The sequence below is a fragment of the Zootoca vivipara genome, chromosome 3, assembly GCF_963506605.1.
Source record: "Zootoca vivipara chromosome 3, rZooViv1.1, whole genome shotgun sequence".
NCBI lineage: Eukaryota > Metazoa > Chordata > Lepidosauria > Squamata > Lacertidae > Zootoca > Zootoca vivipara.
In genome coordinates, this window is record NC_083278.1 from 2,236,634 (window position 1) to 2,261,488 (window position 24,855).

General features: G+C 42.8%; 1 protein-coding gene across 6 annotated transcripts in view; it reads left to right on the forward strand.

Annotated features, from left to right (window-relative positions):
* The window catches only part of EHBP1 (EH domain binding protein 1), a 281,357-nt gene that overhangs the window by 103,330 nt on the left and 153,172 nt on the right, over window positions 1–24,855 (forward strand). For 4 of the 6 annotated variants that reach the window (XM_035110447.2, XM_060272318.1, XM_060272319.1 and 1 more), the window contains 5 exons: window positions 3,058–3,239; window positions 3,706–3,845; window positions 6,580–6,684; window positions 7,248–7,370; window positions 10,204–10,465. In XM_035110447.2, the coding sequence (XP_034966338.2) occupies window positions 3,058–3,239; window positions 3,706–3,845; window positions 6,580–6,684; window positions 7,248–7,370; window positions 10,204–10,465 (812 nt within the window). The remainder of the gene's footprint in view (window positions 1–3,057; window positions 3,240–3,705; window positions 3,846–6,579; window positions 6,685–7,247; window positions 7,371–10,203; window positions 10,466–24,855) is intronic. The other 2 variants (XM_035110449.2, XM_035110450.2) reach the window with 1 other exon arrangement.

A 24,855-nucleotide genomic window follows, 5' to 3' on the forward strand; every position in this document is an offset into this window, starting at 1 on the left:
CCAGAGGTCTCAGGGCAGTTCACAGAAAAGATCAACATAAAAACCACAATATATATCGGTATAATCAAAATAAAAACAACAACCCAATAACACCCCCAACCTATTTATAAACCTTTAAAACAGTTAAACTGATTGTAAATTATACCCGGCCATAAGGTAATTTGTGTGGTGGAGCAATGTAAATGTACAGTTCACACCTGGGCCCTATTTTTGATACTATTTATCTGAAAAAGAACTAGGGCAAAAATGGGCTCATTGGAGTAAATGTGAGATATAAATGCAATAAATAAATAGATATGCCCTACCATCAAAAAGGATGAGTTGGTTCACCTCTGGCAACATATATTGGCATATAATTCAAAGTTATTTATTTTATTTTTACCACCATGGTGTGTGGTAGGGTACTGGTTGGATATAAAAATTTGGGTATCAAAATTTGCCTGGCTCAGGTAACTTTCACACATCATTAATTGGCTTCAGCTGAACCCTTGTGTTTGGCGTGAAGGCATTTCTGCAACAAACAGAAAGATCTCTCGACTCTAGGCATGGGTGGTCATCAGTGGCCCCTTTCTTCCCACCTTAATCAGCACCTTAATCAGCACTACAGTCACTGAGAACTGCCTTGGAAAGTTGCCATCAAATGTTCATATTTGTTTTAAAAATAAAATAAAGTATTCTTGTACCCATCAAATGTAGATATTTATTTGATGGAAAGTTCTAATAGGACGCGGGTGGTGCTGTGGGTTAAACCATTGAGCCTAGGGCTTGCCGATCAGAAGGTCAACAGTTCGAATCCCCGCAACGGGGTGAGCTCCCGTTGTTTGGTCCCAGCTCCTGCCAACCTAGCAGTTCGAAAGCACATCAAAGTGCAAGTAGATAAATAGATACTGCTCTGGCAAGAAGATAAAACAGCATTTCTGTGCACTGCTCTGGTTTCACCAGAAGCAGCTTAGTCATGCTGGCCACATGACCCGGAAGCTGTACGCCGGCTCCCTCGGCCAGTAAAGCGAGATGAGCGCGGCAACCCCAGAGACGTCCGCGACTGGACCTAATGGTCAGGGGTCCCTTTACCTTTACCTCTAATAGGATATGATTTTTCTATCCCAAATTTGTGGCTATCCCAAATTTGTGGCTGAAAAATAGCTTATGGAGGATGTTTATGATAATTACTTTTGGTACAATTTTTCTCCAGTATCCCCGCTATAAAACGAAAGGAATGCAGGCCTGATAATTTGTGTGTGTTTTGCTAAACATCCATGTGGATGTTTAAAATGTTTTTAAAATGTTAAAAATATGATATTTCTAGCTACCTCCCTCCCCCCAAAAGGGAATAAAAGTATTATTAACCACTTGTTAACTATTGTCTAAATAAAAATATATTGCTACCACAGTCATTATTTGTCTGGAATAAAATGCACTAATTCAATAAAAAAATTCCAAAGGCATTTCCTAAAGGTACTTGACATTTCTGCCCAGTAGGATAAGTCAAAATGTAATATGTCATCCCGGAATAATACGTTGTTTAAAAATAACCAGAGTTATCTGTCAGATTATGCACAGTAATGTTATAGGGAACTATTAGCGCATGTAGATACCTTATGAGTGAATTTCAAAAATGCACCAAACACTTGAGAAGGATTTAGTCCCTCTCAGAAGAAATACTTAAGAATATGCAAATACTCTCCACTGAATCAAGTTGAACAGATGCTACTATCACAAACAATGCAAGTTCTCTTTCCTGTGGCCTCTGCTGTCAATCAGTGAACAAGATTAAGGTCAAAGGTTCTGATAATTGTAAAAGGAAAAGCGTGATCAGCAAGCTTCAGTTCATTGTACTAATATGAACAATAATTATCTGTATTGTGCAAATAGTTAAACAATGCAGCTCTTTGTTTGAATGAAGTTACAATGTTGGATGTATCCTAAAAGTACTGATTGAAACGCCTTAATTCACATGCCTCTTGCAATAATATTATAAAGTCATACATACGATGCTCTATTTAGATATGGGGGGGCAGGAAACTCTTGTTGGCATTTTCACCAAAGAAGTACCATTCTAAAGCTAATGACCTCTCCATTAAAAACTACAGGTATTCCTCTCTTTTTTTGCAGCCAAAGGGTTGTTATTGTTTGAAATATTTTTGCCAAAATTTAAATCTAGTTCCTTGACAGCAATTAACCTTGGCCTAAAGGGAGCACCTGTAGGATGGCCTCACATTTATCAAATTTTAGATCTGTTGCAAGTTCACTCTCATGCCACTCGCCCACTCTAACAAACAGAAAATGTTTTTCATAATATAACGGAAAGGGATTTGTAGCAGGAATGCACAAGAGTTTACTGAATGTTACATATGGGGATTTTAAACAGTTTAAAATCTAACTGCGAATTGGACCTGAAGGAGACTATAGGCAAAAGCACCTGTCCTTTTAAATCTACCTCTCCTGTTACAAGGGAATAGATATTTAAAATGATGGTATTTACCCCTGTCTGTTTCCCCCAAATCCTCTCAGAGTCCTCCCTTTTTTGTTGGAGAGAGTGTGGTCAACAGACTGCTCCTTTATGGCAGTCTGTTGGTAGTTTTTAGGCTTCGTTAAAAACCATCAAATATATTTACCTCTTCTCCAGCAGTTATGGATATATGGGACTAGTAACTTGCTTTATACCATGGGTAGGCAAACTAAGGCCCAGGGGCCAGATCCGGCCCATTCGCCTTCTAAATACGGTCCGCGGATGGTCCAGGAATCAGCGTGTTTTTACATGAATAGAATTTGTCCTATTATTTAAAACTAGCTGGCGTTGCTGTGGCTCAGTCTGTTAAATGGACCCTCAGAGTCCCCCTTCAGACTCCCCTCACCTTCAGAGTCTACATTCAGTAGGGCAAGGTCTGGACAGTAACCTTGCTGAAGCTAAGCAAGCTTGGATTTGGTTGGAAACCTCTTGTACACTGCTGTGAGATTAATGAAAAAAGGGGAAGTGGATAATATAAATATAAATATAAATGCATAATATTATTAATATAATGTTATAACCATATTATTTAATGGCTTTTCTTTAAGGAATCTCCTTCTGGACGCCGGAAAGCTCTTGCTACCAGCAATATTAACATGAAGCAATATGCAAGTCCAATGCCTACACAGACTGATGTCAAGTTAAAATTCAAGCCTCTGTCTAAGAAAGTGATATCTGCCACCCTTCAGTTCTCTTTATCATGTATTTTCCTGAGGGAAGGGAAAGCAACGTAAGTTTTATGTGAGGTGATAGATGGTGTTTTTTGTTTTTTTACCCCACGCGCCCAAAAAACTCATTTTGACCATGCTTATTGTATGTAGTGAAAAATGCTGTGTGATTTGATTTATAATTTCTTACCCACGTGTGCTGCTCTGGTTCACCAGAAGCGGCTTTGTCATGCTGGCCACATGACCTGGAAGCTGTACGCCGGCTCCCTCGGCCAATAATGCGAGATGAGCGCCGCAACCCCAGAGTCCTCACGACTGGACCTAATGGTCAGGGGTCCCTTTACCTTTACCTTTACCCGTGCTATTGTCTCCCATGGCACAGTTGGTTAAGAGAATGATTTGGAAGTCCTGGTGTAATCCCCATGAACTTGTGCAGGGCTTTAAGTAAGCAACTATTCTCACTGCCCCCAGTTCATAATATGAGATAACAATATGGGGCAACTGTACAGAGTTTCTTGTTCTTTTTAGGGATGAAGACATGCAAAGCCTGGCAAGTTTGATGAGTATGAAGCAAGCAGATATTGGAAATTTAGATGATTTTGAAGAAGATAATGAAGATGATGAAGAAAACAGAGTGAACCAGGAAGAAAAGGCTGCAAAAATTACAGGTTTGTTTTCCTCCAAGGATTAATAATTAAAACCAGGTCATAACAGATAGGCAATTCTTAACCTTCTATAAAATAATGTAAGGTATTGGAATTGTTTACTGTTCAAAATTTCTTCTAAACCACTCTAATGGTATTCATTTGACAGGCGGTATGGACAGTTGGCATTTGTGCACCCTTGGAGAGCAGGAGGAGAGCCTGTGAGTCTGGTGGCTCTCTGGTTTCATGGACTAGAGGCAAAACTACTTCAAGGCATAGGGAGGGGAGATTCCTGCATCTGTACTCTAGTGTGTACTAGAGTCCTGTTGGAAGAGTGAAGGACTTATCCTGTAAAGGGAAGGGTGGGTCCGACTGCATACTGACAGCCCACCAGCCTTTGCAACCCTCCTGACCTTGCTTCTGGGGGCTGCCACATGCAGGAAGAAATAACCTGCTTGAGTGATAAATCTCATGTGTCGCAGCAAAACTTTAACATTTGGGTTGCCATTATCTGGAATTATTGTACATTCTGAAGACAAGGCATGCAGCAGCCTGAATCCACCTGTTGAAGATAGTCACTTTCTCCACTGGTAGTCGCTTTCTCACCCTGGCTAGCTAAGCACACTTGCCAGCACTTTCAGTAAGAGATTATGTGCTTATATAAAAAATGTTGATTTTCTCTGGCCTCTGTGATCTTATTCTCCACAGGAGGCACAGGCCATTGGCAGCATTTATATGAAATTTTCCAATCCTGGAGTGTTAGTTAATATAGACTTGAATGGCAGATAGGTAGGAACTAAGACTTATATTTTTTTAAGCAGACACAATCCATGACATACCTATTTATTGGAATTCCCTATGCACTCCTTGGTTCTCCACACCAGTCTGCATCATTCATTCATGGTGCCAGGTGTGTATCCCTCCTGATGCAAATAGAAGCCATGTGTGAGGCACCCTGGACAGCATGTGTAAAACATTTCTTTGAAGACTTTGGCTCATTCCCTTAGTTCTCATATCATAATATAGATAAACTTGTAAGCAAGCATAAGCATGTGTAATTGGAATAATCTCATAGGGTTAAATCTGATACTGCACATGCATCATTAAAATGGACTTCCACTTGTGCCGTTGAACCTCACCTTCCTTTTCTCTCCCTTGCACCCCTCAATCTGCCCTCAAAATCTGCTCTGGAGGATTTGGGGGCCCTCTGGAACAGACTTTGAAGGGGTGTTGGTTGGAGAGGGCAATGGTCCTGTTGCACAAGCAGAAGTCCACTCCCACAATGTGGGGTCCCACCCATTTTCTTTTTCTCTTTTCCTCCTGTCTCTAAATCCTTTCCTTTGCTCTATTTGTTTTTTCTATCAAGTTTTGGAATGGAAGCTCCTTGATTTGTCCTCTTATAAAACAGGTGTTAGAAGCAACTCCAGAACTGGCCCTATTGAATATTTTCCAAGAAAACAATGCACACTCACAATACAAGAACTCATAAGCCACCTATTCTCAGGAGCTAGGAGCATCATAACTAGACACTGGAGGGACCTGTCAGGAGTAAACATGAACCACTGGTCCCATACCGTATGGGAAACAGCCCTACTAGAAAAGCTAGCCAACAAATTGAAATTAGCACGTGGTCAAACAAAAGAGGATGCCTTCACCCCTGTGTGGCTCCCCTTTGTTACATGCACAGCCCAACAAGACAACAACATAAACCCTCCAACAATATACAAATCAACATGGCTAATTTGACCTCTCCCACACACAAACAGAGCTTGCTGCTGTCAACTGAAGTTCCCCAATCTCTCTCACCACCAACAAAAACTAACAAATGAATCATTTGACATTCACGTGACAGTGAAACCACCCCCCCACACACACTCTGCAAAAAAAAAAGATAATTTCTCCCCCTTTGTTCTCCCCCTTTTGTTCTCTCTCCATCTTTTTCCTCGCCACAACCTCACAAGGTCTGCAATAGCAATGTGTCACACCAAATGTAACTGACCTATAGATAGGACACTATGAACTGCAAACAGAGGCTTTACATGTACCCTAGTTATCCATGAAAATATTTCAATAAAAACAATTTAAATAAATAAATTAATTAATTAACAGCAGCAGCTCAGTTACTCCAGTTTGTAGGAATATGTGCCCACCAGTTGAACAAATTGGCCAGACAGATTAGTCAACAGAAAAAGTGGGTACTATGAAGTTTTATCCATCTGGAATTTCATAACCTTTTTACCAACCTTACCTCCAAAATGGCAATTGTATGGCTAATATAATGCATCATATTCCATAAGCATATTTCTTTATCTTTGTTATACATGCATTGTATGATTTGATACTGTGTTGTTTGAAACTGTTTATTCTGAACAGAAGTCAGCCTTACCATCCTCACATCACAAAATACGCTGCTAATAGAGGTGGTTTTGATGTCTCTATTTGCTCAGCAATGGATTCTGCAATATCTAATTCAGTTACTCAGTTTGTAGTTCTAGTATGATAATGTCCTGACTGTTACTGGAATGAGCAGTTTAATGAAAAGGTAGCATTCCTTCTCATTAAAATTTTGAGGAAGATCATCATACAAGTGCTGAATACATTAAGTATTAGAATGGTGGTTTTCTCTAGAATGTATTCATTGTAAATTAACACATGTCGTTACTTTCCCTTTTTCATTTTCTAATAACAGCATGTTTTGTACTCCTTTGTCCCTTAAATAACATTACCTTACAATTATCTGACTGGCTTCTGTTTACAGAAATTGTAAACCAGTTGAATGCTCTGAGCAGCTTAGATGAAGATCAAGATGACTGCATAAAGCAAGCAAATATGCTTTCAGCTAAATCAGCCAGTTCCTCTGAAGGTCTATGAGCTTTCCTCCTTCCTTTCTGTCTCTGATTGTCTATCTGTATTTTACTCTGACCTGTTACCCCCTTGGCTTCTGTTTGTAGTTGAATGTCAGTTGTATCTTTGTGCTTGACATCCATTGCAGTATTTTAAGTAATTTGTAGTGCAGCCAACAGATGACAGCATGGCATGGGCACTGAAATTGGCTAAAATTTGCACCATAAACATACTTGTGCTCTGTATGTTTTGAAGCCTCACAGTGACATGTAAGCTGTATATAATGGAAAAATTCCAACCTTTTTAGAACTACTTCCCCCCACCCCCAGACAATTGCTTGCGGAAAGCTTCTGCCACTGTTTAGTGGGTGAAGGCTACAGCGGGCTATTTAATAAATATGTGTCTGATTCTATTACTGCCATTGAGCTAGAAGCATAGGTGTGCTACAGTTTAGCTTTGCAGTAGGGATCACTGTTCCTAGCGATTTTTGGTAGAAATACCTTGGAGAATAACATGTTTGTTTCAAACCATGTGCAGTCCTAATTTTTGTCATACTGAAAATTACTGTACTTGGCTTCTCAGAGCTTATAAACAAGCTTAATTTTTTGGATGAAGAGGATCAAGACGTGGCCAATTCGAGATCAAATCCATTTGTAGATCCTGATACAACAGAGCTGAATCCCTTTGGAGACCTTGATATGGAAGGTATAGAACTTTTGTATATTTTTATTGCTTATGGTCTTAGGGTGGCACTGGATGTTACAGCAAGCTCAGGGTCTGCTGCTTCTCATTTGCTGTGTCTGAGACTGTATGTGTATTGATAATCATTGCAATTCTGGGCATATTTACTCAGAAATATATCACACTTTATTCAGTGGAGCTCACTCCCAACTAAGTCTGCCTAGGATTGCAGCCTTTAACAGTTTAAACAGCAATAGTATTTCCCTTTCAGCTTTGTTCTGGATTAGTAATACATCCCAGATTTCTGCTGTAGCCACACTTGACAGAAGAATTTAGATTAAGTAGTTAATGTTTGTAAAGACCTTTGAAGATTTAAAGGACAATATAAATGTTAAGTGTTATTACAAGCGACTTATTGTTTAACCAGCAGCTTTTTTTTTATGGACATGCTTTTCTTGCGTCTTACTTTTTTTTAAAAAATTGCTGCATCATTCTCATGTGCTCACCTCACCTCTTAGATTCCAGTGTTTAGTGTTTAATCTGGAGTGGCTTTTTATTTTAAAAAAGAAACCATTTGAAATTTTAAATGCAGCCAAATATAAACAACTGCATAAATAGTTAAATTCCTTCAGTAGCACCTTAAAGACCAACTAAGTTTTTATTTTGGTATGAGCTTTCGTGTGCATGCACACGAAAGCTCATACCAAAATAAAAACTTAGTTGGTCTTTAAGGTGCTACTGAAGGAATTTTTTTATTTTACTTCGATCCAGACCAACACGGCTACCTACCTGCATAAATAGTTAATTCATTATATTCTTCAACATTCATTCAATAGGTGCCACTCCAGAACTATTATAGTCCTTCTCTTTGTCATACTTCTGTGATAAATACTAAGGTAAAGGTAAAGGGGCCCCTGACCATCAGGTCTAGTCGTGTCTGACTCTGGGGTTGCGGCGCTCATCTCGCTCTATAGGCTGAGGGAGCCAGCGTTTGTCCACAGACAGCTTCCGGGTCATGTGGCCAGCATGACAAAGCTGCTTCTGGCGAACCAGAGCAGCGCACGGAAATGCCATTTACCTTCCCGCCGAAGCGGTCCCTATTTATCTACTTGCACTTTGATGTGCTTTCGAACTGCTAGGTGGGCAGGAGCTGGGACAGAGCAACGGGAGCTCACCCCGTTGCAGGGATTTGAACCGTCGACCTTCTGATCAGCAAGCCCTAGACTCTGTGGTTTAACCCACAGCGCCACCTGAGTCCTACAAGCAACTTATTGTTTTACTAGCAGCTTTCTTTATGGACATGCTTTTCTTGCGCCTTACAATTTTTTTAAAATTGCTGCATCATTCTCATGTGCTCACCTCACCTCTTAGATTCCAGTGTTTAGTGTTTAATCTGGAGTGGCTTTTTATTTTAAAAAAGAAACCATTTGAAATTTTAAATGCAGCCAAATATAAACAACTGCATAAATATTTAATTCATTATATTCTTCAACATTCATTCAATAGGTGCCACTCCAGAACTATTATAGTCCTTCTCTTTGTCATACTTCTGTGATAAATACTAAGGTAAAGGTAAAGGGCCCCCTGACCATCAGGTCCAGTCGTGTCCGACTCTGGGGTTGCGGCACTCATCTCGCTCTATAGGCCAAGGGAGCCGGCATTTGTCCACAGACAGCTTCCAGGTCATGTGGCCAGCATGACAAAGCTGCTTCTGGCGAACCAGAGCAGTGCACGGAAATGCCGTTTACCTTCCCGCCGGAGCGGTACCTATTTATCTACTTGCACTTTGACATGCTTTCGAACTGCTAGGTTGGCAGGAGCTGGGACCGAGCAACGGGAGCTCACCCCTTTGCAGGGATTCGAACCACCAACCTTCTGATCAGCAAGCCCTAGACTCTGTGGTTTAACCCACAGCGCCACCTGAGTCCCTTGTGATAAATATTAAAGTAGGATAAAAAGAACTTCAACTGGGGAATTGCATTATAAACATAGCCTGTACCCCTTGAATATGCCTCCATCATTGACTCTACTTTGAATTTCTGGCCTCTGCCAGCTCCATTGTAAACTAACAGGGAGTGGCCAGAATTTTTTAGAAATTGAAAAATTCTGTTGTTTTTTTTAAATGGACAGTATAATTTGTGAGTTTGGATCTTTCATGCCAAAAATTGGGTAAAATCAAGTTTTGTCCATCATCCTGATTCAAAATGGTGCCTGGCAGCTAAACATCAACAAAGACCACTGTCCTCACATTTCTCAAGAAAACTAAAGGTTGTTTTTTTTTGCATTGTTGTGGTGCACCTGTTTGCATATTATTGATTCTTCAGAGTGGCTAGTTCTGGGTCACTGTGCTGGCCTTGGACAAATTTGCACTTTGATTAAAACTCTAAGTGAACACCCAATTCTATTTTAAAAATCCCAACAAAAATGGAATCTTAAAACAAGAAAATGGTGCTCCAGCTAGAATCTGCCCAGTGGAGTGAGTGCTTCATCTTATGGGCCCTTGGTGTCATCTATGTTGTGTCTGGATAGCTTAATTGCTATCCTCCTATGTCATTGATTCTGTGGGACTGTCATGCCAATCCTGGTAAATTTTCTTTAGTAGCTTTTTCTGTACTCCACAAGTTACCAAGATGTTAACTTCTTCATCTAATCTAACCATTTCTCATAAGGCTTTATTTATCTAGAGAACCATGTAAAAACACTTACGGTACCTTATCCTACTTATAACACCTTTATGAATGCTAAATAATTTGAAACTGTTAAAATGTATTTTTAGGGATAGAAATGTGTTGGTCTCCATGACAGAGCAGGAAATCTTTCCATATGAAACAACAAAAAATTATGTTGCTTTCTATAGAAACAGATATTAATCTAGCTTCATCTTCAAAACAAGAAGAATCCTACTATGATGATGATGACGATGAGTACAACCCATTCAAGGATGAGGAGGTTGCAGAGTATGTGAATCCTTTTGATGAGGCAGACCCTGAAATAGAAATGCTAGCACCCGTCAAAGACTTTCCTCCTCAACCAGCAAAAAGAAAAAATATACGGCCTGTGGACATGAGCAAATACCTCTATGCTGACACATCAAAAGCAGATGAAGAGGAGTTAGATGAGTAAGTACATAAACATAACGTATTTGAAGCAGTATTTGGGCATCAGTTGGGATTTTAGCACAAAGCCTTGGGGAATAAATTATTCAAACCTGGTTATTCTTCTACAAGGCATAAGAAAGAGTTCCTCCACTTAGGGAACATGAATACATTTCATCTGGTTGCATGCATTTTATTGCTCTTTACAGTCAGCTTCCTTATTCTGCTGGGATCTAAATCACTGGTTTTCATGCAGAATAATAAACTTTTCAGGGAGGTGCAAATGCTGCAAATGTTCAGGATGAACCGATTCTCAGTTCTGTCTGCAGCATCTGCAGTTGACTGATAGCCACCTTTGGGCTATTCAGATAGGGAAGAAGATTGTTGAAGCTATTCTGTATTGAATGGTAGCCTCCAGGGCAGTGGAAGCAAAGACAGGGAGGGTAGTGGGTAGATCTGCTTTCCAACATTGTAATATATCGCCAGCTAAACTTTGCAATATGGTGGTATATTATGATGTCAGAAAGGAGGCGGGGAGGAAAGAAGCAATTGCTGGCCATGAAGACTGTTAGCATCACCATGCACAGTTCCTGTCAAGACTGGGCAGACTGGGCGGAGCACATCAGCTGAGGCTCTATGGAGCTGCCAGCCTCTCCAGAACCGTCAGCCATGGCTCATCCTGATGATCTTTCGCATCATCGGGAGCCACTGTTCCGCCTTTGGGTGTGCCATTTCCTGCCCTCCGCTCTGGAGATTCCTGTATTTGTATTTGTCCCTAGCAGGTAAATGGAAATGTGGCGCTTGCGCCTCCCCCCACATCTCGCCTGAACTTTCAGGCTCAGGAGGTGCAAGCTGCCTTTGCAGGCTGCCAGGTGTCAGGATGCTATCAGCGGCTCCTGGCTGGTTGCCCAGGAAAGTATAAAGGCAAGGGAAAGTTTCTTACAGTCCTTCTTACAGAGAGAGAGGCTATAGAACCCAGCCTCTTGGATAATGGCGTTGTCCCGAGTGAATCTCCATCCCCCCTCTCTCCCATTCCTCATTTGTCATACTTCATCATCATCATCTCTATGGGTGCCGCTTAGTGCCCTCTGTCTTCGAGCTCTTTGCTTTCCTACTTTTAAGACTCGCCAGGTTCTGGGAAATGGTAGGTCTAGGATGCTTTCTAATGATAACGTGTCAGCCAGCTGCTGCTCTGGCTCTCACATTATTTCCCAACTTTCCCCCTCATCTGCCTCTGAGCTGCAAGCTCCTGCAAACCACTGTTGTAAATCTATGCTGTCTTCCTCTTCCTCCTCCCTGGAAGGGTCTGGATGGGGTGGTGGTCTCCACCATTCCTCCCCCTCTGCCCAGTCCCTGACACTGGGTGGGCGCTCCGGGGATTCTCAATACATTGATCAGAAATTCTAAAATCGCTCTCAATACATCACCCACGCCTAGTAGTGGAAAGGACTCCTAGCTATTATGAATAAAAGAATGCTCCTCTTACTGCAGGGTTGGGTAACTATCAGCCCACAGGACTAATCAGGCCCAACATAGGGCCCTGTTTGGCCTGCTAGGCTGTTTTCCCAAAACTGTGCCCACCTGTTCCACACCTGACATCACCTGCAATGTCATGTGTGGGGCATTTTGAGGGCTAACTGAGTCAGGATGAGGACGATCCTGTGGAGGGCTTCAGTGAGTTTAGTGGGGGGCTCCGCCAGAGGGTACCTGCTAGCAAAAATCCAGAGTGGAGGCTTGCTGTCCTGTTTCCCTGTCACCATCAATCCCATGGTGAGCTCTCTTGCCCCAGCCTTCTCCGCTGGATCCTCTTGCTGTGGAGGAACCACTCATGAGTGAGCACATCCCATTATAGCCAGAGGTTGGCAGCGGTTCTGGCAATCTGCAATCTCTTTGCAGGAGTTTGAGACACACCCATCTCCCAAGTCCTGCAGAAATGCCCCCTACCCAGTCCGTTCAGTACTTAAGGTAGAAAGGGAGGGAGCCAAGGGTTGGATCAACTTTCCATGGCTCTGAGCTAGCTAGGAAACCTGCATTGTGTAGCAGAGGGATTACCAATGCCTGAATTGCAAAGTAACAAATCGGGGATTAGCAACGTGTATCGCCTGAAGTGCTTGAAGTATTTACATATTGAAGTATTCTAACAATTATAACCTTTAGAAAGAATTCTGCACCTAATCTCAGTTCTTTGGAAGCTGGGAACCAGGACAGGTGGGTAGAGACTTAAAAGTGTGTTTCCAGTTGTTCTTTGGCAAGGAAGGATGTCTGTCACAGGAAGCCTACTGAATCAGTTGCTCTACACTTTTCCCATGGAGAGCTCCCTAGCACAGCCAATCCCTGAAGAAAGTAGGGCTTGAAGTCACTGCCTATCAGCTGCTAGGTGGTAACTTCATTCCTCACTTGACTTTGATTATCCAATACCACAGTAGCCTGCCTGGGGTGGGGGAACTTGGGTCCAGCCTGCAAGCCTGTTTTCCTCAGCACTCTCCAAGGGGGAAGGGTCAGAGAGAGGTTCCAATGGGCAATGGACTCCACAAGATTAGGACATCTATAGAGGAGGCCCTGCTGCACCATCCCAATGAGGACAGCTGTGAGTTTGCATTGGGGAGGGGGCTACCCACTTTTTTTTGTATGACTTCTCCCCCCGCTTAAAGGTAAAGGGATCCCTGAGGGTTGCGGCACTCATCTCGTGTTACAAATTTGGGAATCATATCCTATTAGAGCAGGGGTGTCAAACTCAAATTCATCGGGGGCCGCATCAGCAGTTTGGTCACCCTCAAAGGGCCGGTTGTATCTGTAGGACTATGTGTCCACTCTTTATTATCATAAATTATTGTCACTGCATTCAATTATTACTGTTTTTTGTAATAATGTAAGTAATAACTAGCTCTGAAAGCAGAAACATAGTCAGAATAATGGCAAGTAGATATTCAAATGTACAATTATTGTACAATTTATTGAAAAATGATTTTTGGTAACTGCACTGGGTGGTGGAGGCTCGCTAGGGTTTCATGCAGAACCTTTGCAGAGCTACTAGTACCTGGAGATGCTGGGGTCCTTCTGCATGCAGGACAGATGTTCTGCCAGTGAGCCACCACCCTTCACCAAAGGGACTGGCTGAGGTTGACTCACTGGAGCTGCTCTCCTGGTTCCAGGGTTTAAGGGCCAGAAGTATAAAGCAGCATTCTATGTTTCTGAGGAGAGGGAGGGGGAGGGGAGGGAGGGAGGGAGGAAGGAAGGAAGGAAGAAAAGAGGGAGTGGGAGGGAGAGAGGAAGGAAGGAAAGAGGGGAGAGAGAGAAGAGTAGGAAATAAGGAAGGGAATAAAGAAGGAAAGAAAAAGAAAGAGGGAGAGAAGACGGAAAGGGAGAAAGAAGGAAGGAAGTAGAGGGAAAGAAAGAATAAGAATGAGGGAGAGGAAGAAAGATGGGAAGGACAGAAGGAAGAAAGGAAGGAAGGAAGGAAGAAAGAAAAGAGGGAGCAGGAGGGAGAGAGGAAGGAAATAGGTGAGAGAAAGAAGAGTAGGAAAGAAGGAATAAAGAAGGAAAGAAAAAGAAAGAGGGAGAGAAGACAGAGATAAAGAAGGAAGGAAGGAGAGGGAAAGAAAGAATAAGAACGAGAGAGAGGAAGAAAGAAAGGGAGGGGGGGGATCGCCACCTTGATTCAGCGCCAGAAAAGAGCGCGAAGGGACCCAGGGGCAAAAAGCATTTCCCGTGCAGCGTGAGGCAGCGGGTGTCCGTTTTAGGAGAAGTGCGTAAAGCCTCAGAGTTGCACGTTCGTGAGGCTGAGCTGCTGCTGAGCTCACGTTCATGAGGCTGAGCCGTGGCAGGAGGAGGAGGAGGTGAGGCAAGAGGAGGAGGAGGCGGCGGCTTGCCGGGTCGGTGCCTGGCAGCGCCGTGCAGAGAGTCCTGAGCCTCTGGGACGCAGCAGTGCTCTGCAGCACTTTGAATCCTCCTCCTCCATGGGGCGCTGCTGGGTGCTTTGTCTGTGCTTCAGCAGCAGCAGCAGCAGCCGTTTCCAGGTGCCGAGCCATGGCAGGAGGAGGAGGATTCAAAGTGCTACAGAGCACTGCTGCGTCGCAGAGGCTCGGGACTCTCCGTGCGGTGCTACCGGGCGCTGACCTGGCAAGCGGCCTCCTCCTTCTCCTGCTGTGGCTCGGGGCGCTCCACGCAGCGCTGCTCCGGCCGCCTTTCTACCCCCCCTGGCCCCAGCTGTTTGTCGGCGCTTTGTCGGCGCGGCGCTTCAGCAGCAAGGTCCCGCTGCTGGGTCCCACTGGCTGGGGCGCTCGGCGGGCCACATGACGAGGTCTGGCGGGCCGGATTTGGCCCCCGGGCCTTGTGTTTGACACCCGTGTATTAGAGGTAAAGGTAAAGGGACCCCTGACCAGTAGGTCCAGTCGCGGACGACTCTGGGGTTGCGGCGCTCATCTCGCTTTACTGGCCTAAGCTGCTTCTGGAGAAACCAGAGCAGTGCACAGAAATGCTGTTTTATCTTCCTGCCAGAGTGGTACCTATTTATCTACTTGCACTTTGACGTGCTTTCAAACTGCTAGGTTGGCAGGAGCTGGGACCGAGCAACAGGAGCTCACCCCATCACAGGGATTCGAACCGGCGACCTTCTGATCAGCAAGCCCTAGGCTCAGTGGTTTAACCCACAGCACCACCTGCATCTCTCTCCCCCCGCTTACTAGTCCCCAAATCAACAGTTTTGTATAAAAAATTATTTTTATTGAAGTACTCATCAGTTTAAGCATGTGAAAGTGATTTGAATCTGCAAAATGTAAGACTAAAACACCAAGGAATAATTATTAATATAAGAAAAGATCAACTAACTATAATTACAGAATTGACAGCATCTTCAAAATGTGCATAGCTTTTGATTTTCAGGTATTGATACGCAGTACAGTATTTCTGGAGCACATTCAGTAGCCCATGTAAGTTCATTTGGGCCTGTCTTACTCATAGTGCATCATAAACTGCCCAACAGTGGGGTTTTTTTTATAAAAAAAGTATTGCATTGTTCAGAATTTTAGAGGGTAGAACTGTCTACAGATAATATCCAATCTATTTATAAGAAGCTTGTGTTAGCACCAAATTACAGTTTTTGTGAGTGGATGAGAGCCAAAAGGTTGAAGCTCAATCCAGCTAAGACTGTTAGTGGGCGATTCCCTAGACCAGATGGATAGGTGGTCAGATCTTGATGGGGTTACACTCCATCTGAAGGAGCGGGTACTTGGGGGTCCTTCTGGATCCATTGATGTCACTTGAGGCTCAGGCGGCTTCAGTGATGCAGAGTGCCTTCCTTCAGCTTCAGCTGGTGCCCCAGCTGCACCCTGTCTGGACCAGGATAACCTTACTTTTGTTTCCATGTTCTGATACCTACTCGCTGGATCATCACCTTGTCATGGTGAGTGGGCTTGCATGTTCCTATGACCCTTGTGAGTGAAGCCGTCGGGAATCTCATACTCCCAGCAGGGTCACCCAAGGCGGTAAGGTCAAAGGGAAGGAGCTAGACAAAGAATGATCGGATGAAGGCTGCAGCAGATAGGAATCTACCGGTTTGTCGTGACTACAGAGCCCTACTGCGAAGACTGTGCGTTGGTCAGTGTGCACTGATCTACACACATAAAACAAATTCACGCACAGACGTCTTCCAAAAACCCAACCGAAACTCCAAAAGTCCCATGGCAATCGGCAAATGGTAACGGGGGCAGGATCGTGAAATCTAGAAGGCCCTAGTCATGAACCGGCACATGGGCGGTGGATACAGACTCAGTCGTTCGGACTCAAGGTACGAGGCAGTTGAGCAGCTCGGCAGTGTATCCATGACTGAGCAGCCCTTCTTAGGATCCTAGTGGTTGTAAAAGACAATTGAACTTTGGAACATGGAATATACGGACTTTTTCAGATAACACAGACAGTGAGCATCCTGAACGCAGAACTCCCATCATTGCAAGAGAGCTGCGACGTTTTAACAATGATATTGCAGCGCTTCAAGAGACTTGAAGAGCAGGCGAGGGACAACTGAAGGAAGAAAAAGGAGGCTACACATTCCTCTGGAAAGATCTATATGAACAAGAACATTGAATACATGGGGTATGCTTCGCTATCAAAAACGACCTTGCGAAGCTCCTGTCAGAAGTCCCTACCGGCATTAATGAGCGATTCTCAACCCTTTGAATAAAGCTCTCGGTCAAACCACTGGCACCTTTTAGACTATGTTATTGTCCGTGCTAAAGATCGCCGTGATGTGTACCTTGCCAGAGCTATGACGAGCGCCGACGACTGCTGGACAGATCACCGACTAATACGCTCCACGATGGCTATCAAGATTATACCTCAATGCAGGCTTCAAGGAAGGAAACCAAGGCGCAAAATGAACACTCAAGCCCTTCAAGATCCCATTAAGCAGGATTGCTTCCAAACGACTCTTAAGGACCATCTGCTTTCAGAATTCCCTGATAACATTGAAGAACACTGGACCAAGCTAAAAATATCCATTATTGCAGCCTATGAACAAACTATTGGATACCAAACCAAGAAACTCCATGACTGATTTGATGAGAATGACAGTGAGATTGAATGCATGATTGACAAGAAAAGGAAGGCCTTTCAGATCTGGCAAAGATATAGAAACTGTGCCACTAAGAAAAAAACCTATGCCAATGCTAAGGCTGAGGTTCAAAGAAGAACCAGAGAACTAAAAAACACCTGGTGGATTAAAAAAAAAAGCTCAAGAGATCCAGCACTTAGCTGGCACTCATGATGTACAGAGTTTCTTTAAAGCCACAAAGACCACCTGTGGGCCAATAAATCATGGCATATGCCCCCTACGCTCAGCAGACGGTTGTTGTTGTTTAGGCGTTTAGTCCTGTCCGACTCTTCGTGACCCCATGGACCAGAGCACGCCAGGCACTCCTGTCTTCCACTGCCTCCCGCAGTTTGGTCAGACTCATGTTGGTGGCTTCGAGAACAATGTCCAACCATCCCGTCCTCTGTTGTGCCCTTCTCCTTGTGCCCTCAATCTTTCCCAACATCAGGGTCTTTTCCAGGGAGTCTTCTCTTCTCATGAGGTGGCCAAAGTATTTGAGCCTCAGCTTCAGGACCTGTCCTTCCAGTGAGCACTCAGGGCTGATTTCCTTCAGAATGGATAGGTTTGATCTTCTTGTAGTCCATGGGACTCTCAAGAGTCTCCTCCAGCACCATAATTCAAAAGCATAAATTCTTCAGCAATCAGCCTTCTTTATGGACCAGCTCTCACTTCCATACATCACTACTGGGAAAACCATAGCTTTAACTTATACGGACCTTTGTCGGCAAGGTGATGTCTCTGCTTTTTAAGATGCTGTCTAGGTTTGTCATTGCTTTTCTCACAAGAAGCAGGTATCTTTTAATTTCATGACTGCTGTCACCACCAGTGATCATGGAACCCAAGAAAGTAAAATCTCTCACTGCCTCCATTTCTTCCCCTTCTATTTGCCAGGAGGTGATGGGACCAGTGACCATGATCATAGTTTTTTTGATGTTGAGCTTCAGACCATATTTTGCGCTCTCCTCTTTCACCCTCATTAAAATGTTCTTTAACTCCTCTTCACTCACAGCAGACGGTATCACACTTCTAAAAGATAAAGAAGCTATTGCACTGCACTGGAAAGAACTTTTCCAATATCTCTTCCGCAAAAACAAGTTAGAGATGAGCTTGCAGTATCTCCAAATCTGGGAGAGTTGTGTACAGCTATTAACCAAATGAAAAACAACAAAGCCAGTGGACCTGCCAAAATCTTCAAAGTAGCGGAATTGAACTTACACAACAACTTCACAAGCTCATTGAAAAATCTGGGAAAGAGAAGAAATCCCAGCAGACCCTAGGGATGCCAAAATTATCAATCTCTTTTTTAAAAAAGGTGACAGAACTGATTGTGGAAACTATCGAGGCATCTCTCTATTAGCTGCGGCTGGCAAAATTCTTGCAAGGATCTTAGCAAACCGTCTGGTAACAATATCTGAGGTGACCCTTCCTAAATCCCAAAATGGTTTTCGGCCTTCTAGGGGGACAGTAGATATGATTTTCACCACTCGACAGCTTCAAGAAAAATGCAGAGAGCAAAACCAACCCCTGTATATGGCGTTTATTGACCGGACGAAGGCTTTCGACACTGTAAATCGTAATGCCCTGTGGACTGTCCTTCTGAAAATTGGCTGCCCAGATAAATTTGTATACATCATTCGGCTCCTCCATGATAATATGACAGCAACAATCGCAGATAACAATGGCTCTCAAAGTGAACCATTCACAGTCGGATCAGGTGTTAAACAGGGTTGTGTTATTGCCCCAACACTCTTCATTATTTTCATTGCCATGATCCTACACTTTGTGAAAGGGAAACTCCCCACCAGAGTAGAAATCATATATCGAACAGATGGAAAGCTCTTCAATCTGAGCAGGCTGAAAGCAAAAAGTACACTTACCGTAACTTCCGTCATAGAGACTTCCGCCATAGAGCTTCAGTATGCTGATGACAACATAGTGTGTGCACGCTCAGAGGATGACCTCCAAACCATCCTAAATTTCTTTGCAGAAGCTTACAAAAAGCTTGGCCTATCACTCAACATCCAAAAAACCAAAGTGCTACACCAACAAGTACAAAATAACCCCTCTGCAGCGCCACAAATCCAACTCAGTGGTGTAACGTTGGAAAATGTTGATCACTTCTCCTACCTAGGCAGTTACCTTTCCACAAGGGCCAACATTGATGGCGAAATCCAGCATCGCCTGAGCTCTGTGAGTGCGGCTTTCTCCCGATTGAAGTGCAGAAATCCAGAGGACCGGGACATTCGCAGGGAAACCAAAATGCTTGTTTACAAAGCTATTGTACTACCAGCCTTATTATATGCTTGTGAAACATGGACCATTTATAACCGCCAACTCCCCAAAAGATTCCATCAATGGTATCTCCGAAAATTTTTACACATCACTTGGGAAGACAGGCGAACTAATATCAGTGTACTGGAAGAAGCAAAGATCACCAGTGTTGAAGCAATGATTCTTCAACATCAACTTTGTTGGACTGGTCATGTTGTGCGGATGCCTGATGATTGTCTTCCAAAGCAACTACTCTATTCTGAACTTAACAATGGAAAGCGTAATGATGGTGGTCAACAAAAGAGGTTTAAAGACTGTCTCAAGGCAAATCTTTAAAAATGTAGTATAAACACTGACAACTGGGAAACACTGACCTGAGAGCGATTCCAGTTGGAGAACAGCCTTTACCAAAGGTGTCATGGGTTTTGAAGAACTCGATCTCAGGACACAAGGGACAAATGTGCTTAAGAGGAAGGCACGCTTGGCAAATCCAGACCGTGATCAACTCCTGCCCGGAAACCAATGTCCCCACTGTGGAAGGACATGTGGATCCAGAATTGGCCTCCACAGTCACTTACGGACCCATTGTTAAAACCGTGTTTATGGAAGACAATCTTACTCAGCTACGAGTGATCGCCAAAGAAGATGTTCTGATAACATCTAGGTTAGATTACTGCAAAGTGTTATACATGTGGTTGCCTCTGAATACAGTTCAGAAACTTCAGCTGGTGCAGAATTCAGCTGCCAGGTTGCTCATTGGAGCAAGACTGGTGCAACTGCATTGGCTGCCAGTTAGTTTCTGGGTTCAACTCAGAGTGCTGGTTTGGACCTATAAAGCCTTAAATGGCTGAGGGCCATAATACCTCATGGACCACCTCTCCTCATATGAACCGACCTGGACACCGCAATAATCATCTGAGGCCCTTCTTCACGTGACTCCTCCATGAGAGGTCCTGAAGGTGACAACACAAGAACAAACCTTTTCTGCAGTGGGTCGCCATTTGTGGTAAGCTTTCTCCAGGGAGGCCTTCATTGCATATCTTTAGGCATTAGGTGAAAACATTCCTATTTCCCCGGGCATTTGGCTAATTAAACTATCTATGGCCCTTTTTACTAAGGAGGGGGGTTGTTGTTTTGTTTCTTATTATGTTATGTATTTTAGTGTGTTTATACTATAAAACGGTGATCCTCGACTAAAGGCAGTATGTTTGTTTGTTTATTTATAATTATGTTTTGCACTCACTGCTCTTTTATTGCATACATTTAAGCTCTGATTGAATAGTCATACACTTTCCTTTTTGCATTTCATTGCTATTTAACTCGAAGATTTACACCTGCCCCGTTGCACCGATGTGTAAATGAATTGAGGGCTACACTTCCTGACTCCAATCTACCGGTAGTGAACTTTAGTCCATGAAATTTGTTGATCCTTAAGGTGCCAGAAGACTATTTGTTGTTTCAGATAAAGCTTTGTATCACTGATAAATAAACAGAAAAGCTGGAGAGCAAATATCTAAAGGTGCAGGTTTTTAAAGAAAGAACTCCCCTACTTTTCTTTTCAGTAGGAAATGACCAATTTTCAGTAACATTTAGTCAGTATTTGTAAGTGATCCTCAGGTCAGAGCCTTGGGCCTTTGTGTTTGTAGAAGTATGTGTGTGTGTGTGTTGGTCATGGCATGAAGGTCCTTGCAGAATCTCATGAAGTCAGTGCTTCCTTTCTTAGAAATTCACCAAGACTGAACCAACCTTACAGGTGCCTTGGAGACAAACCCCTGAGAAGTTGTTGCTAATAATGTAATATGAAAAAAGCTGGTGTGGGCTGTTACAAAAGAGGGTGTGAAGGAATTACACAATAATATTCATGCTTTAGGATAGTGGATGCCATAGCATTTAAAGGTCTGGTCCTTTTCTTAGTTGCTCTATTCATACAATTTATTTCATTTTTTTTACCTACTATTCATTTCAAGGTGATTTTATTTGAATACTTTAAAATAAGTGTTAAAAGCAAAAATCTGGCCTTATTCCCTTATGGGGTACACAAGAGCCTTATTGGGTTCTCCATCGGTCGGAGAATATATAACAGAGGCCAACCAGAGAAGTTTGAGAAGCAAAGCCTTTATTTTTGCTGTTGCAACAGGGTCCTTCCCCTCACGCAGGAGAATAAGGAAGGAAAACAGAACAAAAGAGAACCTCCACCTTTTATCAGTTTTCCTATCACCAAGAAACACCCCCCCCAATACATCATTCCTACATCACAGCTATGTAATCAATATTTCACAAAAAAGGAGGGTTCAAGGTAGAAATCTGAGCACTTTGGACACTTCTCCTAGTCCTCCTCTCACCCCTCCCAGGTGTGAATTCCTAAACGCAAAGAAAAATTTTCGTGAAAGTTGATCACTGTCTTTTGTTTGGAGGAGTCTTCCATTGTGAATGAGATGGCTAGCAGTCTGGCGCCATTGATGGGGAAATGTCCAGTTGGCAGAGCCTCCGGCTTGATAGGATTATGGCTCCCAAGTTGCTAGTCATGTGGAAATGTGTGTGTGTGATTCAGTGGGGTGGGGAAAACTCCTACAACAAGATGGATATCACTTTAATTCTGGTCAGTTTGGGAGAGTCAAAATGGTTTTCAGGCCTGTCTTCCTGTACTGTTTGCGTGGTACATTTATGAACATTTATTATATATGTGTGACCTCAAAATTCTTATAACATAAGGTTACCAGATTTTTTTCAGTGAATCCGCGGACACTTTTCAACTTCAGTCAAATTCAGTGGATTTTGTCTGGGGACTGATCGGTAATTCCAGGGACTATCCCCAGGAAATGGGGACGTCTGGTAACCTTACTTTAAAATGTAAACCAAGCCTTCCTTTTTAAGACATTGATCAGATTTATTCTGCACTTTTTTCTGTACAGGTTTTTTTAAACCCCGTTTTCCAAATGCTAGCACATTTCACAAATATCATCACACTAAAATGACAGCAAATACAATAAAATACATTGCCATAGAGGCAGACATGCCAGATTAAAAAAAAAACCTTCAAATGAAAACAACAAGCTGACAGTATAAAAGAAAATTATCAGCTGATACAAAGCAGCAACAGACTTTCACTGGTCTATTTTAATAATTTTTAAATCACTTTGAGAGGTTTTTTTTTTACAATCAAGAGGTACATACATTTTATAGTAAGTGTCATACGATAGTTGTTCTAATTGATTAGAGCAAAATGGTAGATTTGAAAATTTTGTTGGAAAAGCATATGTATAGCTTTTATGTCCTCCTAGCTGTTTTTGGGTATGTGTGTCTGGAGTCCTGAGATGGAATTCCTGTAAAAGAAAGAGCGTAGGAAGGGAGGGGTGATGGGGGCACTCCGCCCCAGGCAGCGCGATCCCAAGGGCACCATGACGGCTGCCCCTCCCCCGCCCGTGCTGGGCGCCACGTCCTCAGAACACGTGCCACGCCCCTACTGGCGGCATGCCACGCCCACAGAACACGCACCAGCCCCCGCCCCCGCCCCCGGTGCCGGAGCATGAAGCTCTGCCAGTGGAAAGAGCAATAATTCCTGAAGTTAGGCTATTTGTGCAAAGTGCTCTTTCTTTCACAATTTCAGTCACCAAAGTTCCCATTTGAGTGCTGTAAGTGTTTATGACAGGAGACCAGGAAGATAAAGCCCTTTCTATAATCTGAGTTTCTGTTTGAGGTTTGTGTTGGTATGCTGTGATGAGGTCACAGTTAGTCTGAATCCTATGAGTAGGTGTTCTGCAGGACACAATGAGTTTTTTCCTCCATTGAATTCAGTGCATGTTTTGAAATATCTCTGAAGTCTGTGTTACATTACTTTGGTGTTGGAGGCAGGTTTGGGATCTAAGGGACTCTTGGATTTTTTGTGTATCTGCTCCTGCCTATTACAACCATGACACTCTCATGATTCTGCCCCCGATTTGATTACTACACCAGTAGAGTTCCATACATCAGTATAGTGCTCTGCTAGCATATCCATGAAGTTTCCCTGCTGTATTGCCACTAGTGGAAGTGTATGTGGGTTATGTCAGTGTAGAAGTGTAGGATATGCCCGTATCCTATGACTCACTTAGGAGGCATATATCAAGTATAGGATTTCATTCTTAATGCACTGGTTGCAGAAGTAGTCAAAGGGCAACTTTTCCCATCACCACTCCTTCAGTTATGTTAATGAATGGAGAAGGTGGTTAAAATTGTTTTAAAGTTGTATCCGTAGAACTGGAAGATGATAGATTTCTAGATGAATTTATATGCTGTACAATATACCCCAGGGAGAAGTATAAGGTGGGGAAGCATAGAGACAAAGCTTTGAATTTAAAATTGGAGCTTAATAATCCTGTGTTGACGTAGTGTGTCCCTGCTCACTCTCTAAACAGGCAGAGCTCTGAAAGATCCAAGGACATGTTCCATTGCAGGTCAAGTTCATCTAAGAGTTTGCCATAAAAGATTGGACCAAAGAAACACCATAAACGAGGAAAATAGCTTCCCTTGAAGCTGACAATTTATTGTTAGGCAGTTTGTTTGTTTAGTAACCCACAGTTCATCTCTGTGTGTATACAGTTGTCTGATTCAGAGACTTACTGTGCACCAAGATTCAATTAAAATAAGAGCAAATGAGTTTCAGAGGAAATTAGTGCATTGTATTAATATATGTATTTCTGCCAGATTTCAAAGCCGCTGCCCCCCCCCTAAGTTTCTGCTGAAGGACAAGAAGCACTAAATGGGAAGCAGTTCATTATGTACCAAAAACATTTATTTATAATTTGTTCTTTCTTTGTACTCTCAAAACAATGATTCTAATCTTCTCAATCTTTTTTCACAGAAGTCTCTCCATATCTCTTATCATTTTCATCATGCGTCTCTGGATCATCCTATTTTTCCTACTATATGTCTGTTTTAAGATGGGGTGACCAGCCTTGCCTGCAATATTCAAGATGAGGGAAATCCCTTTGGTCTATGTGACGGCACTCTGGCCCTTTCAGTATTTCTTTCCATCTCATTCATTGTGCATGCACTCATTTTGCTTGTGTAGCTGTCGGTTGAATGGAGAAGTATTAAAGAAAGTTGTATGAAAAAGAGAGCTTGTGAAGGTTGCTTTTTATCACAGGCAAAATATGTTAATCTTTAAGGTTGTCATCATAAACTCCAATATTGTATCTAAGCAAATAATATACATTTGTTTGCTCAAATCCAATACCTTACACCCAGTTCCTTGAAGTGTATGATACTGACTTCAGTGGTACTGAGGGGTATGTGTGTTTGTGTAATGAGACTTATTTAATAAATCTAATGTGCTAAAACCTCTTAAGAGAGTTGTACAGTAATCACTTTTCTTGCAAGTGCTTCCTTGCTGATGCCAGTTTCTTTATTGTTGTTGTTGTTGCTGCTGCTGCTATTATTCCTGTAGCTCTGGGCCCCTTACTCATGGCACATTTTACACATCACTTGGGAAGACAGGCGAACTAATATCAGTGTACTGGAAGAAGCAAAGATCACCAGTGTTGAAGCAATGATTCTTCAACATCAACTTTGTTGGACT